The 17,978-nt window shown below is 38.7% G+C and overlaps 1 protein-coding gene across 1 annotated transcript in view; it reads right to left on the bottom strand.

Moving 5' to 3' along the window:
* The window catches only part of LOC134803755 (uncharacterized), a 33,720-nt gene extending 17,505 nt beyond the window's left edge, over positions 1 to 16,215 (bottom strand). The window contains exons 1-6 of the mRNA XM_063776591.1: positions 16,066 to 16,215; positions 15,635 to 15,765; positions 14,657 to 14,823; positions 5,286 to 5,387; positions 4,181 to 4,276; positions 3,014 to 3,091 (exon numbers count right to left, since the gene is read on the bottom strand). Of these exons, the coding sequence (XP_063632661.1) occupies positions 3,014 to 3,091; positions 4,181 to 4,276; positions 5,286 to 5,387; positions 14,657 to 14,823; positions 15,635 to 15,765; positions 16,066 to 16,209 (718 nt within the window). The 5' untranslated portion in view covers positions 16,210 to 16,215. The remainder of the gene's footprint in view (positions 1 to 3,013; positions 3,092 to 4,180; positions 4,277 to 5,285; positions 5,388 to 14,656; positions 14,824 to 15,634; positions 15,766 to 16,065) is intronic.
* Between the last annotated feature and the right edge of the window lie 1,763 nt (positions 16,216 to 17,978).

Here is a 17,978-nt window from a genome sequence, read left to right as displayed (position 1 = left end):
CAGGTCGAGAGTTCCTATGGCCACCTCCTGTCTCCATCATCAGATCAGTTCGACAGTACCATATTATTGTATTGTCATCAGAACTACATACAGCTGCCAATTTTCATGACGCTACAATCCTTGGAAGATGGTTAAATTAGTTACCTTAGATTCCATTACATAGTTAGTTACATACAGGTCGAGAGTTCCTATGGCCACCTCCTGTCTCCATCATCAGATCAGTTCGACAGTACCATATTATTGTATTGTCATCAGAACTACATACAGCTGCCAATTTTCATGACGCTACAATCCTTGGAAGATGGTTAAATTAGTTACCTTAGATTCCATTAAGTACATAGTTAGTTACATACAGGTCGACCTAATAAAAGCCTGTTAATGAGTTTTAGTTTAGGCGTCCGTATAAATAAATCCAGCGAGTAAACCACAACCACAATACTCTTGCGTACAATAGTCTAATTTACGGTGAACGGGAAAAAAATAGAGCGGTAGGTAGGTAGTTTAAAAAAACGTATGCAGAAAAACGCACAGCTTATCTATGGAATAAGTACCCTTCACACTCTCGCGGACTTAATAATAATTTATTATAAATGTTATGATCTTATAAATTTGTAAAATCAATGAAAATTCATTTATAATTTAGGAATATATAATTTTTATTTAAAATCATTGAAAAATTATCACCTTACTACCAATCCCAGTTTTGAACTGATAATTGATTAACGAAAATTCCTAGAAACCCTTAGAAAGCAAATCTGGCCTGACCTCCGATTAGGTAGTTACATGTACTAATGTAGGGATCAAATTTTAACGGAAATGGTTTGTAAGCTAAACTATTACAACATATTTTGTGAATTATATACCCTTACGTTATTACCATCTATTGAGTAAATTAGACACTACTTAGTTAGGTCACCTGTGTTAAAGTGACATCTATGTTGGTTATTATTAAACTGAATCTCGCCATCTTGTTTTACATGGATAGTGTAAAGATCACTCACACAAACAAGCGCTTAACTAAAATCTTCGCATTTTTCAAATGGTTTTTAATTAAAAATATTGAATAATTGGTCATTATTTTTAACTTGGCGACGACAGACGATTATGCACTACCTAAACATCAAGGTTCTAAGTGCTGTAAATCTACGTATTAAGAGAAAATTGACCAATAAAATTGTATGAAATTCGCATAAGGAGAACCACCTTAACCTACATTATTTGATCATGTAATGCTTTCATCTACCCTCAACTGGCTTAAGGGCCATTTGAGGGTAGATTTTGTTTACTTATTTAAATACCTAAAGATACAGAGTATATAGAGCCATTGGATAAAGCCGGAATGTACAGTCACCTTCAGATATATTTGAGCGGCCAAGGTGTTCACAATATCTGAACACGCACTCTAACGCCCTGACAATACAGTAGCCTCTAGTTCACCGTTGTACATTATATAATTATATTTTACTTCATTGTAATTTAATCTGTCTTATGTACAATAAAGTGTTTACATACAATAGAGGCGTGTTCAGATATTTGTGAGCGCCTTAGCCGCTCCAATATATCTGATGTCGACTGTACTTATGCAATAGGGTATTTAGAACCCGTATACAGAGTATCATAACAACCGGTGTACCGAAACCGGTGTGTCGGCGGTTACGAAGAAATTAACAAATTACGATTTTTTTACTTTGGAGCAGTCTAAGATGTATTCGTAGTTAGTTATTCGTAGAGATGCACCGAATATTCGGTTACTATCCGGTATCCGGCCTAACCGGCCATTATTTTAACATCCGGCCGGATACCGGATAGTGGGTTACTATCCGGCCGGATACCGGATAGTAATTTTGCTTGATTTCGGAGTAAACAAGATTGGAATAAGAAACAGTCACGGTCATAATCGTACTCGTTTATTATTTTAAAACAATTTAAACATTCCACTCACTTGCACGCGCACTCATTTCGAACCTAGAAATGAGTCCGCGCAAACGTCCACTACGAAACAGGTCAACACCTGCACAATGAGCACCTGAAAACCCGAAATGTAGGTATATTTCCGCTGGCCGAATATTCCGTGGCCGTATACCGAATACTGTTCCGTACTGATACTGTGTTCAAAGGGGTGGCCAAATTTAAATACCTAGGCTGTACAATCAATGACAACAATACCCGTGACGAAGAAATCGACATTCGCATTCAAAATGCCTTGCGATGCGGCGCAGCTCTGCACAAAGTCCAGACTTCTCAGCAGAAAAACTAAGATCCGAATTTACAAGACCGTAATACGACCTATTTTAACATACGGATGTGAAGCCTGGACACTAACTCTAAAGGAGGAGAGTAAGCTGTTGGTGGCCGAAAGGAAGATTCTCCGTAAAATCCTCGGCCCAACGCAGAGACCCGATGGCAGTTGGAGAATCCGGAAAAACGCCGAAGTTGAAGAACTAGCTGCTGAACCAAACATCATTGGTGTGACAAAGGCGCAAAGGCTTCGGTGGCTCGGCCATCTTGAGCGAATGGAAGGTGATCGGGCGGTGAAAAGAGCGTTTGAGGGATAGGACGCCGCCCGGTCGGCCGACCTAGGTATCGATGGGCGGATGTGGTGGACGCTGACCTGCGCGAGCTACGGATTGAGAACTGGCGAGAAACGGCACAGGACCGGGATCAGGGCGGCTTAGCACGGTCGCGTTTTTATCCCTTGTCACCATGCCTGTCACGTTCTAACAAGTATGTAAGTGCGAAAGGGACGCGCATAGTGATAGTCGATAAAAATGGAACCGTGCTGAGCCCGCAGTGGCGAGCAGTCGTGTTGGAGGCCAAGGCACACTTTGGGTCGCTGCGCCAGAGGAGTAAGTAAGTGGATACCGAATATTCGGCCGATGGTCAGGCCAAATATCCGGTATCCAGTATCCGACCAAACAACTATCCGTTGCATCTCTAATTCGTAGCTCCTGACGTACCCGTTGCGAAATTCCTGCTTTCCGCACATGTACCGTAAATAATTATTATTAGTTACCTGTGCAATCAACGATGATGTCGTACAGTTTGTCTTCTTTAGCGAGCACGTCAGGGGAGATGAGCCGGAATCCAGTGTCTGGAAATTAAAAAAAACCTCCTGGTGAATTGCTTCAAAATCCATTCAGTCGTTTTGGTGCGACCACGGAGCACTGACTATATATGGGGCATTATCTATGAAAAGGGACCTTATTGTCAATGGCGCTTACGCCGCACAGCGTCGCGCGGCATTGTATTTATAACGGAGCATCGTTAATAATGGCGTAAGCGCCATCGACAATAAGGTCCCTTTTCATAGATAACATCACATATGTATATACTATATGGCGCGATCGCGACTCTCGAACGTATGATTTTATTATAAATACAGGCGGCCTAGCCAAGGTGACAATCGCTTGCGCTTCGCCATCGAATCGCTTTGTCTCTCTATCACTCTTCCATATTGGTGTGAGTGGTATGACAGTGACAGTTGCGTTTCGTTCGCTCCGGAGCGTTAGCGATTGGCATGTTGGCTAGTCTACCCACTCACATGATTGATATTTTTCAGTGACCTCTATTATTATGATAAAATAAGGGTGACAGCGTGTTACTACAGTTGCATAAAGCACGTGAGTGGCTACGGGGTCTGAATTCTTCCTAGAACGCGTTTGCGCTAGTCTATTTTTGTATGGGATTTTAAACAGCGCTCCAAGCGGCACGTTTTGGAAACTCAAAATCTCATACAAAATGATGCTTAACGCAAACCGTAAGTATTTGTATTGTAAGTATATGATAGGTATCCATAGTATGTCAAGCCATTTCCGTCGGTAGAAAAACCGGACAAGTGCGACTCGGACTCGCCCACCGAGGGTTCCGTACTTTTTAGTATTTGTTGTTATAGCGGCAACAGAAATACATATTCTGTGAAAATTTCAACTGAGATACAGCCTGGTGACAGACAAACAGACAAACGAACAGACGGTCTCTTCGGACCGATCTTTCGGATCGGATCTAAGTAATAGGGTCCCGTTTTTACCCTTTGGGTACGGAACCCTAAAAAGCGGCAAATTTTAAAAATGTAGGCGCGTAGGGTTTTATTACTATAGAAAATTTGAATTTCGCTCCTTTTGCTACAGACAAAATTGTTAGACCGGCTATAATTCAGTTTATAATATGTAAGTATACTTACTCAGTTTCTTGACGATATCTAGCCTGGATTGGTTCATCTCTGAGACTGTGACCTCCCGGTGGCCCTGATGATGGAGCGCCGCCACCCACAAGTTGCCTGGAATACATTTTAAAGGTGTCATCATCGAATTTAAACTGCCGTGAGCTTCGACCAACACTGGGAGCGCTAGACGGCCTAGCGGTAAGAGCGTGCGACATTCATTCCGGAGGTCATGGGTTCAAACCCGGCTCGTACCAATGAGTCGGAACTTGTGTACGAAATATCATTTGATATTTACCTACCAGTAGCTTTTCGGTGAAGGAAAACATCGTGAGGAAACCGGACTAATCCCAATAAGGCCTAGTTTCCCCTCTGGGTTGGAAGGTCAGATGGCAGTCGCTTTCGCAACTAGTGTCTACGTCAAATCTTGCGATTAGTTCAAGCGGACCCCAGGCTCCCGTGAGCTGTGGCAAAATGCCGGGGTAACGTGAAGAAGAGTTTCGAGCAACACCGGGAATCCCTATTTCCCCTCTGCCGAAGCACATGCCCAACTGGACATGCCCACAACTAGCGCGGTGCCTGTTGTGACACATCCGTGGCCGGATTAACCGGAACTCTATTTTCAACTTCTGCATGTAATATTAGTTGAGCAACTTTTCGTCAGTAGCGACACACATGACTACAGGGTGGACACGCCACACATCAAAAATCATTTGCGTTTATATGTATGCACGGCACGTCTGTACACGCGTCATTGTGTGGGTAAGTCGCTTTACTGAGAGGACGCCAGAAGTCCACCAGATTCATGTCGCGGCCAGTCGCGGGGCGAGGTAATGCGAGTCGGGGCGGGGCGGTGCGTGGCCGTTCTGTATGATAATACTATTACCAACGATTACTTATTCTGTGACATGACATCTAGTGTCGAGTAGCAGTACTGATATTTCCGCTACTTGATGCTAGATGTCGACTACGAAAATAATAGGCGTTTTGGTAACAAAACTGATGTATGGAGGGAGCACTCTATGCTTATTTATTTCTCTATTGTTGTTGTTGTGTATTGTTGTTGTTGTTGTTGTTGTTATTGTTATTGTTGTTGTTGTGTTAGTATAATAATTAGTATAATTACCAATGATGCCAGCTCCGACCACGAGTATCTTTTTGCCAATCTGCAGAGGGGCCGCCCGGTCAAATCCGTGAGCGACGCATGAGTAGGGCTCGCAAAGACCTCCTGTAAATTAAACCAATTTAATGTGTTATTACTTTATCAAAGACATATGTAACTCCTTATAAGACGAATAAAGTCTAAGGAAAAAAACGTGCCTCGGAAATCAATAAAAAGTCATTCTCGGATAGATGGCGCCACACCTTTGGCCTATGCTCAGCTAGATGGCGTTGACGACACCGTTTGATATTTCAAATGGTCTTCCATTCCCAGAGTGACACGGGCCTACGTCACAATAACATTGCCACTTTATTTCAACATAACATGTTACATGGGTACATTATACCTATGGTTAATAAGTTAAAATATTTCTTTATAACTTTATAATTTTCATTTATATGTATTTTAGCTTAAATTTTACAATAACACGTCATTTTTAATTACTCGTTAGCAATATCTTCCGATTCACGAAAGAAATTTCAGACTTTCGGGTAATTCTGTTTATACTACTGGCAACACAGGATAGCGCTGTGCACATTTGACAATTCGGATCTAGATAACTTCATGCCCTGACCGTCATCCTTGTCGAACGCGTGTTAATTGTTATTTCCTTCTCGCTCAGTGTCAGCAGTCGCAGTGTTTTCCAAACTTTTCACGTCGTAAGCTTGGTAATTAATGTGTAACTGTGAATTAGTTTTTTAAACGTTTGTCTTGTATAGATAAATGGGGCATTATCTATGAAAAGGGACCTTATTGTCGATGGCGCTTACGCCGCACAGCGTCGCGCGGCCTTGTATTTATATCGAAGCATCGTTTATAATGGCGTAAGCGCCATCGACAATAAGGTCCCTTTTCATAGATAACGTCACAAATAAAGTTTAATTTAATACATTAGATTTGTTTTATTTTACTATGTTTCTACATGAATAACTTAAAATTAATGCCGTTAAAATAATTTTCACTGTTGGTTAAAATTCTCACACATTTCAAAGTTTGAGAACCTGTAAACAGCATGATGACGTAGGCGCGTGTCAGTTAGGTCATACGCGAATCTCGGAATGGAGTACCAGGCGGAGTATATTATTATACTATGATTGGAACTAATTTGTTCATACTAAAGTAAACTGTCACCCTATACATGAGAATAACAGCGCCCTCTTGACAATGATCATATATTACTGGTCAGGTTTTAACAATAACCGTAAAAGAAGTAACTTCTATTGGGATATCTTTTATTTGTAAACGTAGATCAAGTGAGCGCTTTTAATGTGGATGGAATAACTTCTCTTGGGATATCTTTTATTTGTAAACGTAGATCAAGTGAGTGCTTTTAATGTGGCTGGATGGAATTATTTTAGTTTTCTTATTATCAGTTTAGTTTTCTTTAAATTAATAATTAAATTTATTACAGCAAAACAACATTAGAATTAAGTAATTTTAAATTAAATAAATTATTAGTAAGGCCTATAGTCTGTATCTTTAGGTATTTAAAAAAGAGTAAACAAAATCTACTCTCAAATGGCTTCTTATGCCAGTTGAGGGTAGATGAACTCATTACATGATCAAATAATGTAGGTTGAAATCAGATCGTTCAGTGACAGATCCAGGTTTTGTATTTGGTTGGTTAACCAATAAATGTTATAACTAGGTATCCGAAAATGTACAAATTGTTTGTTTAAGTACTTTTATTTCAATATCTAAAGATACAGAGTTATATAAATACAGTACATATAAAAGTATTAATTAAATTATGAAAATTATGAGCAGAAAGTCAGTCAATCACAAGATTTAATGTGTTTGTTATTGCAGAGATAAACTGTATTTGTGGCAAGTTTAAAGAGATAAGGTAAGTAAGCGCCTTCCTTCTATTATCTTAAGTGCATTATGTAATATATTATTAATGTTATTTGTTATATTGAATATTATGGTATATTTGATATGATATATTTGACGCACTTGCAAAAATAGTTATTTGTTTTACAAGGGGGCAAAATTGTTGTTTAACCGCTCGTGCTAATATTGATACCCGAGCACGCGAAAGATTCCAAAATTGAACCACGAGCGTAGCGAGTGGTTCGAAAAAATTAATCTTGAGCGTTGCGAGGGTTTCAAAGCACGAGGGTTAAACAAAATTTGCCCCCGAGTGAAACACAAAAATTTTCACCACACTAACCCGAAGCAAATATTAAATGTAAAATATCAAACAAAATCAAATTCAAATTTAAAGCCTGACCGTGACCAGTAATATATGATCACGCGCCATGTTGTGGAATTTTACTGGAACTAATTTTTTGATACTAATCTGAACTGTCATACTATACATGAGAATAACAGCGCCCTCTTGACAATGATCATATATTACTGGTCAGACATTGACAATAACCGTAAAAGAAGTAACTTCTATATATCTTTTACTTGTAAACGTAGATCAAGTGAGCGCTTTTAATGTGGATGGAATTATATTAGTTTAGTTTTCTTCAAGCCGATTATTGGCAGGAAACGGCGCAGGATCGGGAAAAGTGGCGTGCTCTGGTTTCGGAGGCCAAGACCCTCTTTGGATCGCTGAGCCATATTAGTTAGTTAGTTTACTTTAATTAATAATTAAATTGATTACAGCAAAACAAAATTAGAATTAAGTACCTAATTTTAAATTAAATAAATTAGAAAGACCTATAGTCTGTATCTTTAGGTATTTAAATAAAAGTTAACAAAATCTGCCCTCAAATGGCTCCTTAAACCAGTTGAGGGTAGATGATCAAATAATGTAGGTTAAAATCATGGTATAATAATATACTCCGCCTGGTACTCCATTCCGAGATTCGCGTATGACCTAACTGACACGCGCCTACGTCATCATGCTGTTTACAGGTTCTCAAACTTTGAAATGTGGGAGAATTTTAACCAACGGTGAAAATTATTTTAACGGCATTAATTTTAAGTTATTCATGTAGAAACATAGTAAAATAAAACAAATCTAATGTATTAAATTAAACTTTATTTATCTATACAAGACAAACGTTTAAAAAACTAATTCACAGTTACACATTAATTACCAAGCTTACGACGTGAAAAGTTTGGAAAACACTGTGACTGCTGACACTGAGCTAGAAGGAAATAACAATTAACACGCGTTCGACAAGGATGACGGTCAGGGCATGAAGTTATCTAGATCCGAATTGTCAAATGTGCACAGCGCTATCCTGTGTTGCCAGTAGTATAAACAGAATTACCCGAAAGTCTGAAATTTCTTTCGTGAATCGGAAGATATTGCTAACGAGTAATTAAAAATGACGTGTTATTGTAAATTTTAAGCTAAAATACATATAAATGAAAATTATAAAATTATAAAGAAATATTTTAACTTATTAACCATGGGTATAATGTACCCATGTAACATGTTATGTTGAAATAAAGTGGCAATGTTATTGTGACGTAGGCCCGTGTCACTCTGGGAATGGAAGACCATGTTTTATTAGACCATGGTTAAAATCAGATCGTTCAGTGACAGATCCAGGTTTTATATTTGGTTGGTTAACCAAATACAAAACCTGTGTATGTGTGTTTGTTATAACTACCCGAAAATATACAATTTATTTGGTTTACTTTTATTTAAATACCTAAAGATACAGAGTTATAAAAATACAGTATAAAAGTAGTAATTAAATTATGAAAATTATGATCAGAAAGCCAATCAATTAATTAATGCGTGTGTGTCTTATCTGTGTTTGTTATTGTAGAGATAAACTGTGTTTATGACTAGTTTTTAAAGAGATAAGGTAAGTAAGCGCATTATTTCCATTATCAGTCTATTATGTAATACCTACTTACATTATAGTACATTCATACCTTAGGGAGGTAAATTCGTAAATATGCTTCAGATCGCAGGTGTTTGTCCGAACCGAAGGTGAGGGCCATAAATATGCGATCTGGGGCTTTACGAATTACCGCCCGTGGTTTGTATAAAGTTTTACGTCTTGCCTTGGCCAGGAAGTGAGATTTTCTTCCCGACCCGTAACGTAACGTGACGTAAATGTTATTTGTTTTATACCAATAATATTTGATATTGAAGCGATGGTGGCCTAGCGGTAAAAGCGTGCGACTTTCAATCCGGAGGTCGCGGGTTCAAACCCCGGCTCGTACCAATGAGTTTTTCGGAACTTATGTACGAAATATCATTTGATATTTACCAGTTACTTTTCGGTGAAGGAAAACATCGTGAGGAAACCAGACTAATCCCAATAAGGCCTAGTTTCCCCTCTGGGTTGGAAGGTCAGATGGCAGTCGCTTTCGAAAAAACTAGTGCCTACGTCAAATCATGGGATTAGTTGTCAAGCGGACCCCAGGCTCCCATGAGCCGTGGCAAAATGCCGGGATAACGCGAGGAAGAAGAAGAACCAATAATATTTGATATGACATAAGTATGTGGCGTACTTGCGAAGAAAATAATTTTATATTTATGATATACATTTATTGTAAACTACTTTAATGTTTAGAGTAAGGTAAGATTTATGCATGCAGTTTATTGTTAAATTTACCAACGCAAATAAATTTGTATACCCAATGCTGGTAAGACGTAGTGATACTAAGTAATTAATTGTAACACCTATGTACCTATGTTTAACAAATAAAAATATTGATTGATTGATTGATTGACTACGAGTATGTGAGGTGTGCAATAAAGAGTATTGTATTGTATTGTATTGTATTGTATTGTATTGTATTGTATTGTATTGTATTGTATTGTATTGTATTGTATTGTATTGTATTGTATTGTATTGTATTGTATTGTATTGTATTGTATTGTATTGTATTGTATTGTATTGTATTGTATTGTATTGTATTGTATTGTATTGTATTGTATTGTATTGTATTGTATTGTATTGTATTGTATTGTATTGTATTGTATTGTATGTCACGATTTCATAATAAGGTGTATTCAGGTAAATCTGAAAAGAAGAAACACTAAAAAAGTGGCAGATTAGTCTGAAAAGGGATTCTTAATACAACGGAATAGGAGTGGTTTTTGTTTAAAATGATTTTCGAGATTAGACAATTTCCGAAATTACCCGAACACCTTACCTACATCTTACCTTACGTAACATAGATAAACTAATACCTAGTAAGTATCTCTTTCCATAACAAAAATTAATCTCGAATAAACTAAACTAATTTAACTAATATTTAATTGCAAAATTTTAGTATTAGTCATTTTCATGTCTAAATTAGTTATTATTGAGCTCATAGAGAGTTAAGCTTAGAATAAATTTAAAAGTGGAAAAAATACTGTCTTGGGTGAGACTTGAACTCACGGCCTCTGGACCTCAAGTTTCAAGTCTCACCCTAGACAGTAATTTTTCCACTATTTATTCTAAGCTTACTGAAAGTTTCTGGATTTTTTCTAAATAAGTGGCCAGTCCAGGAATTTTCAGTATGCCCTAAGTAGCATCGTTCGCAGACGTTTCTGCTTGTTAAAAATTAAAATTAATAGAGAGTTGTACGGAGGCCGATTTCAATACCATTATGTTATTGTTTTGACTTTGATATGAAAAGACCTTGTTGCGGCTCGCAGTGCATCGAACGCGGACGATAAAGTAACATCAAAACAGTAGGGATGTAAGGAGGGGATTTTTCTAGTAATAGAAATAGAAATATTTATTTGCTTAAACATGGTAATTGCGTAAAAAAAACTAGTGCCTATGCCCTATGCCAATTCTTGGGATTAGTTGTCAAGCGGACTCCAGGCTCCCATGAGCTGTGGCAAAATGCCGGGAAAACGCGAGGAAGAAGAAGAAGAAGATGGTAATTGCGTACAGATGTCAAAAGTCAATTAATTTAGTAAGTATCACATGTTTAGCCAAAATATGGCATGCAAACTATGTAGGGCATATTTTATTTTTTAATAGTTTGAATGTTTCTGAAACGAGTGTGTACTAGTTTCTTTACCGTTATTTTATTATTATAACTACCATGAGTACAGTCAACAACAGAGCTATGAATACAGGCAAAGTGTTAAAATATGTATACAGTACTTTATTGCCTGTACATTAAGGTCGTGTATACATATTTTTGGCACTTTGCCTGTATTCATAGCTCTGTTGTTGACTGTACCGTAAACTCGAGTTACTTTGACCCAATGGAGGGTAACTTTGACCCACATGAAAACCTCATTTAAAAGGGTCTAATAAAAAACATAAAATAGTCAAAGGTTAGCGAAAACCATTCTGGCATCATCCATAATTATAGTGCAATAATATAGGCTGGACCGAGTAAATCAAAGTTACCCTCCAGGGCTAAAGTAATTTGCTTTAAAATCTGTGCATGATTGATTCAATTACCATGTCAGTTACCAACCTGATGGATTAGACTACTTATATACTTGTAACCTCCCGAGTCCCAGTGACAGTTGTTTTTTTTTTGAATTTGGAACCCTTACTTATTACACAATAGAAGTTCAGGATCGATTGTGGAATATGGAATATGTACAAAATGGTCTGGCCGCAATCCTATAGTGAAACTGCCCCTGGCTGAAGTGTATACCTTTCTTAGATGCGTTTCTTGGATGCGATATCGTTTTACCAAATTCCAAGCCTAGTATATCCTCCCCTTAGTTATTTAATGCAGAATATGGGAAAATTTTAAACTCTAGCAAAAAGGAGCGGCATATTATTATCTAAAGCCACTCACATCACATCCCTATTGACAATAAGCCTAATATGCCAATTGGGAGATATATAAAAAAGACTGACATCACAAGGTTCCAATTAGTCTGCGTAAACATGCGCACTGTCATACTGTGTGCGCTCGCGCTGCGCCTCGCGAGCGCCTGTCACGGACCGGGGGTGACCATCTCTGGAACCGCGGGTGACAATCAAAGTAAAATCCAAGATGTAGATGGTGACAATTTCAATTCCCTTTATGCTAAATATGGGGATGATGTGACTATCATATGTAATGGAAACGACTCCAAAAACTTAAACATCACATTTGAAGGAACTGGGAAGAAAGAAAACGTAGCTACAGAAATAGTTAATGATACTACGATAAAGGTGACTGCGAAGAAGCCTAATATAGATTTCTTTTACATGTACAAGTGCATAGATGTAAAAACGAATTGTACAGCGAAGCTATCAGTGAGTGTAATACCAGCAATAACTATAAGATCAGCTAATTTACGTCATAAACGGACGGAGAATAAAGTCACATATTTTGTGCCGATTGGCGAAGATTATGAAGTAATATGCTCGGGAAATGCAAAACTTACCATGGATAGAACAACATACAGCGTACAAACTATACAGCTAAATGAAAACACTATTGTTTATAAAGATAACGAAAAAACTACTTCTTCTTTTTATTATACATGCAAACATGAGCCTGAGTTTGGGCAAGCAAGTTTAGATGTTTATATCGACCATCCTCCGACTGCAAAAAATTTTTGGTGCATTCAATACGATCTTCAAATAAATTGCTATTGGGACGTATTAAGTAAGTATACAAACTTCACGATGTACTACGTAGACCCAGATCAGAAATCAATACGTATCTATGAGGATCACATTGTGGATAAGAAAAATAGAAGCAGTGAATGGAGTATAACCGAAATATGGTACAAATTGCCGTTAAATGTTACCTTCGTAATGCAGTCTTGCAATTTCATATATTGTTCAAATGAGACTTATCATATCAACAGAGATCATATTACGAAAACTAAGTCTCCCGATGATTTGAAATTGGTCAGAGAAAACTCGCAAAGCGTCGATTTGGCTTGGAAAGAACTTGACACTAGAACTAGAAGCAGTTCGTTGCTGCCGTCTTTTGTGTATAAAGTGACATGTCAGCTGCCAGGAATGCCTGAACGAGAGCTGAACCATTCATCTTTAAGAGTGATTTGCATGGACAACATTAGAGCTGGTTATGGATATTGCAAAGGGCTGATTCAACTTCCCTGCCCTAATAAACATTACGATATTAAACTTTACAGTAAATCTAAACTTACCCCTAATAGAAGCGAATACTGGTCAGAACCTGCCAGTATTACTTTACGTACCCAGCCAGCTAACAGCACATCGTCAGACCCTAATTGCGAAGATACTAAAGTAGACCAAATTCGAAAAGAACTGGAATCTATAGAGCGCAAAGTTGACTTCATTTGGAAAATGTGTCGAGAAGAAAAACTAGACATTTGTGACATGTTGTCAACAATTTGTTATTCAAACAAAAATTTAGTAGATTTCGAAAGCAGCTGGTTGCATGGCAAAGAATGGCTACGTTTGTTTTATCTTGCGCTACGGCATCATGAATTGGGGAAAGTTAATAAAGCAGAAGGTGAGGAAGAAGACGAAATCAGAGGAAATATATCTGAAGAAAATGCGAAGAATCTTTCAAAGTCAATGAAATAAGGACAAAATATTAATCGTACCCTCAATTTCTTAAGAAAAGTCTAGAAGGAAAATAATCTGTAACATTTTGTCATCAGTTGACTTGTATTCGCTTTACTTATTTAGTTATTTTGCTTGATTTTTGATGAATAAATTTGATAAAGTGAATATTCGTTTCCTGTTAATCGTACAAGCTTTGCTTAGTTTGGGGCTAGGTTGATCTGTGTAAGATGTCCCCTAATATTTATTTACTAACCGCCAGGCTCAAATGGGACTGGGCCGGCCACGTCTATCGCATGCATCCGGATAGGTGGGCTAACATGCCTCCAAGTGGATGCCGGTAGAGAAGCGTGGGCGGAGTAGGCCCAGGAGATGGCGAGACGACTTCGACACCTTCCTTTACAACTGGGGCCCATTTCTCGAACGATATTAAAAAAAAAATTCAAAATTTTAAAAAAATTACAAAAATTTCAAAATTTTTATTTCCATTCAGGTCAATTAACAATTTTAAGTAATTATACAGTGCTTTTCATAGTGACAACGGAATGTCACTTGTTATACATATTTATATACATTACATGACACTGCACAATACAAAAAATGGAACTCAAAAATTACCTGTGACCCCTACACTAGGCTAGGCCTGTATCGTAGGCTGACACAAAAACGATTACCAAAAATTTCTCAGTTATCTAGCGCTAAAGAATTAAGGAATTAAACTAGTAAGTAACAGAATTATATTACAGATATAAACAATATTAGTCTAATATTATTAGTGTGTTGTCATGGCAACCCATACGATTTGACAGTTCGTGGACTATATTAGTCTAATATCGTTCGAGAAATGGGCCCCTGGCCGGAGGAAGCATAAGATCGGGAGTTACGGAGAGCCAGAGGAGAGGCCATTGCCCAGCAGTGGGACACTCAAATAAATAAATAAAATAAATTTATTCATACCTTGTTCAGTAGTGATTTCGTCCGGGAGCGCGTAGACGTTCGTGTCCGGGCAACGAACGTACTCGGCCCAGCCGCCATCTCGCCAGATCCCGATGGTGTTGTTAATACCGGCGGTCAGACAGTAGTGGTAGTTTCCTGTGCGGCAGAAATCGCACCTGTTGCAAGCACTGTAACAAAAGTTATTTGTTTCACAAGTGGGCACAGAATTAATAATAGTAGTATGTATAGAAGGTTCATTCTCTAACAAAACGCGTCTATTACTGCAGATATGACCGCTAGGTGGCACAAGCGCGAGCGTCCGTTTTGTAGCGGTGCGTAGCAACCTTTACTGCTATACACAAAAATTGGTGTGGGCCGCATGTACTTGTAGCGACGAAACGAAATCGTGGAGTGATCCACGCCTGTAGTGGGCAAAGTTGTTGTTTATAAACAACGGTAAGCAAGCGAAAGATTCCAAAATTAAAGCACACGTGTAATGGGTTCGAAAAGTGGAATCATGAGCATTGAAATGAAAGAAATGACCGCTTTACGGCTCGGCCGCGACATTACGCGACTGATGGCGGCGCCAGCGACAACCATAGGTAACAAAAGAGCCGACCACTGGGTCTCGCTCCCATATATGGGTATCGCTGCCGCAGTCGCAAGTCGCTCAATGTCGTGGCCGAGTCCTTAGAGCCACCCCACACTAGCGACTTTTAAACTTCGGCGTTTAGTCAGCACCGAGGAAAATGGCGTCGCTACGCAGTCAAGCAGCAGTCTTAGAGTTGACTAGACGCTGACGCTCTAGAGACGCTAGCGTGGGATGGCTCTTAAGGGGCCCACTGATTACCAGTCCGCCGAACGATATCGGCCTGTCAGTTAAACGCAAAATTTGACAGCTACGAACAACTGACAGGCTGATATTAAAGTTTATTTCGCTAATGACGCAGAACTCAGGTTCGCGGGAGGTCCTTGGGAAGAACTAAGCCCGAAGGTTACCTGTTAGGGTCCACGACGACCTTCTGGCCCACTTTAAAGTTGGCACTGGCAGCCTTCCCGACCTCCGTGACGACGCCGCTGAACTCATGACCCATGGCCACGGGATAGTCCTTACGTGCGGGGAACTCGCCCTAGATACAAACAATATAATTTAGTTATTCAACTTTGGGAACAAATATAGTATATGTAATTATTTACATAGATCGTCGCGACATCTATTGTCGTCTAGCAGTACTGATAAATTTTCGTGAGTCGCGACAATAGAGAAGAATTCAAGTAACGGTACTTATGATTCCGCTACTCGATGGTAGATGTCGGCTGCGAAAATAGTCGTCTTTCTGGTACCAAAACTGATGTATGGAGTGACCACTCTATTCTTACAATATTTCTCTATGCATTTGTATAAAAATAATTATAATTTGACCATTTACCTTGATAATGTGCAGATCGGTGCCGCATATTCCCGCGTAATGCACCTTCACGATGACATCAGTGTCCTCGACGACCTTAGGGACCGGGTAGTTGGTCTCATACTTTAAGGTGAGGTTGCCACCGTTGAACACTACAGCTTCCATTTTTAAAGCTGTAACAAATCATATTAACACTTTAAACTCGCGTAAATAAAAAACGTCCCCCAAGTCACTGCCGATGGGCAGTGTGCCCAGAAGGCTGGCCGCATTGCCACGTTGTATGGCAATGCTAGTCCGTTGAGCAAAATACTGGCCAGCCCTCTGGTCTGGTACACATATTCAATTACACAAACGGGTCTACCGCGATATAATTTCATTGTTTTCAACTTAAATTCCGACGTTTCAGCTGAGTTGCACCAGCACGTCGTAGTGCGTCGTGCATAGGAATTTAAGGTAAAAACAATGAAATTATATCGCGGTAGACCAGTTTGTGTAATTAAATATACATATGTGCAACAAATTATGTCAAAATAAGTAGCGGTACCGTAAACTCGGGTTACTTTGACCCAATGGAGGGTAACTTTACCCACATAAAAACTTCATTTAAAAGGGTCTAATAAAAACAAAAACGTCAAAGGTTAGCTAAACCAACCTCATGTCATATTTCCATAATTATATTGCAATAATATAACCTGGACCGAGTAAATCTCAATGGCCAAAGTTACCCTCCAGGGCTAAAGTAACCTGACTTTACGGTAGTAACCAAAAAAAAATCTGCTGGCGCAAACCTGTAATTTTTGTGGGACAATTGAAATAAAAAATATACATATATATATTGGTACGCATAGAGCGGGCCAGCACACAGGTACTTATCACACGAATACGAACCAATCGTGCAGTCCAAAGTTCAAATATACCTACATTATTCATGTAGGCCTAGCAACAAGCACTTATGAATAGTAAGTGGGTAGGTATTATTACATAATATATTATCTTAAGCTAATTATCAGAATAATTTATTGATGTTAATATTATTCCATCGCGCGCGTGATGCGAACTCATCAACCAATCGCGTTAATTGTGCCTAGGATTACCAGACGGCAAGAATTTTGGCCGTTTGTCATTTACGGCTAGAACCCCCTCCCTCTCCCTAACCTTAGTTGTGCCATTCCACTGGTGCTCACCAAACGAGTTCGGTCGGAATTATATTATGAACTTTGAAATCGTTACTCCTAACTGGATTAATTCTCTGGAGTTAAATTTAGAGATGCAACGGATAGTTGTTAGGCCGGATACCGGATATTCGGCCTGATCATCGGCCGGACATCCGGTATCTGGCCGCAGTATATTCGGCCAGCGAAATTATACCTACATTTCGGTTTTTCAGGTGCGCATTGTGCAGGCTTTGATCTGTTGCGTACTTAGTGAAAGTAGTACGATTATGACCATGACGGTTTCTTAAATCCAATTTGTTGACTCCAAAATCAAGCAAAATTACTATACGATATCCGGCCGGATATTAAAAAAAAGGACTGGATAGGCCGGATACCGGATAGTAACCGGATATCCGGTGCATCTCTAGGTTAAATTTATGATTTCTCTATATCTGTTACCTACTCTACCAACAGCAACACTCCTAACTGTACAACGGTGGACCTTATTACAAAAAAATAAAAAAATAAAAAATGTTTTATTGCCACAACTACCAAAATAAAATAAAAAAGATAATACACGAGAGAAAAACAAAATGCACTTCATTTCAGAAAGACTTTAAATATACAAAACATGCACAAAAATTGTGGTATAGGCAATGGGTACCAATCTCAGCTTTTTGCTAGATATATACCCAGCGCTGATTTTCAGGCGGGTCCCTGTTTTTGACAGGTCGGTCTTTACATATACAGGATGCACAAAACCCAGTACTTAAGAGCGCT

The sequence above is a fragment of the Cydia splendana genome, chromosome 27 (assembly GCF_910591565.1).
Source record: "Cydia splendana chromosome 27, ilCydSple1.2, whole genome shotgun sequence".
Lineage (NCBI taxonomy): Eukaryota > Metazoa > Arthropoda > Insecta > Lepidoptera > Tortricidae > Cydia > Cydia splendana.
The sequence above is the reverse complement of the archived record's forward strand: the minus strand, read 5'-3'. Positions and strand labels throughout refer to the sequence as shown.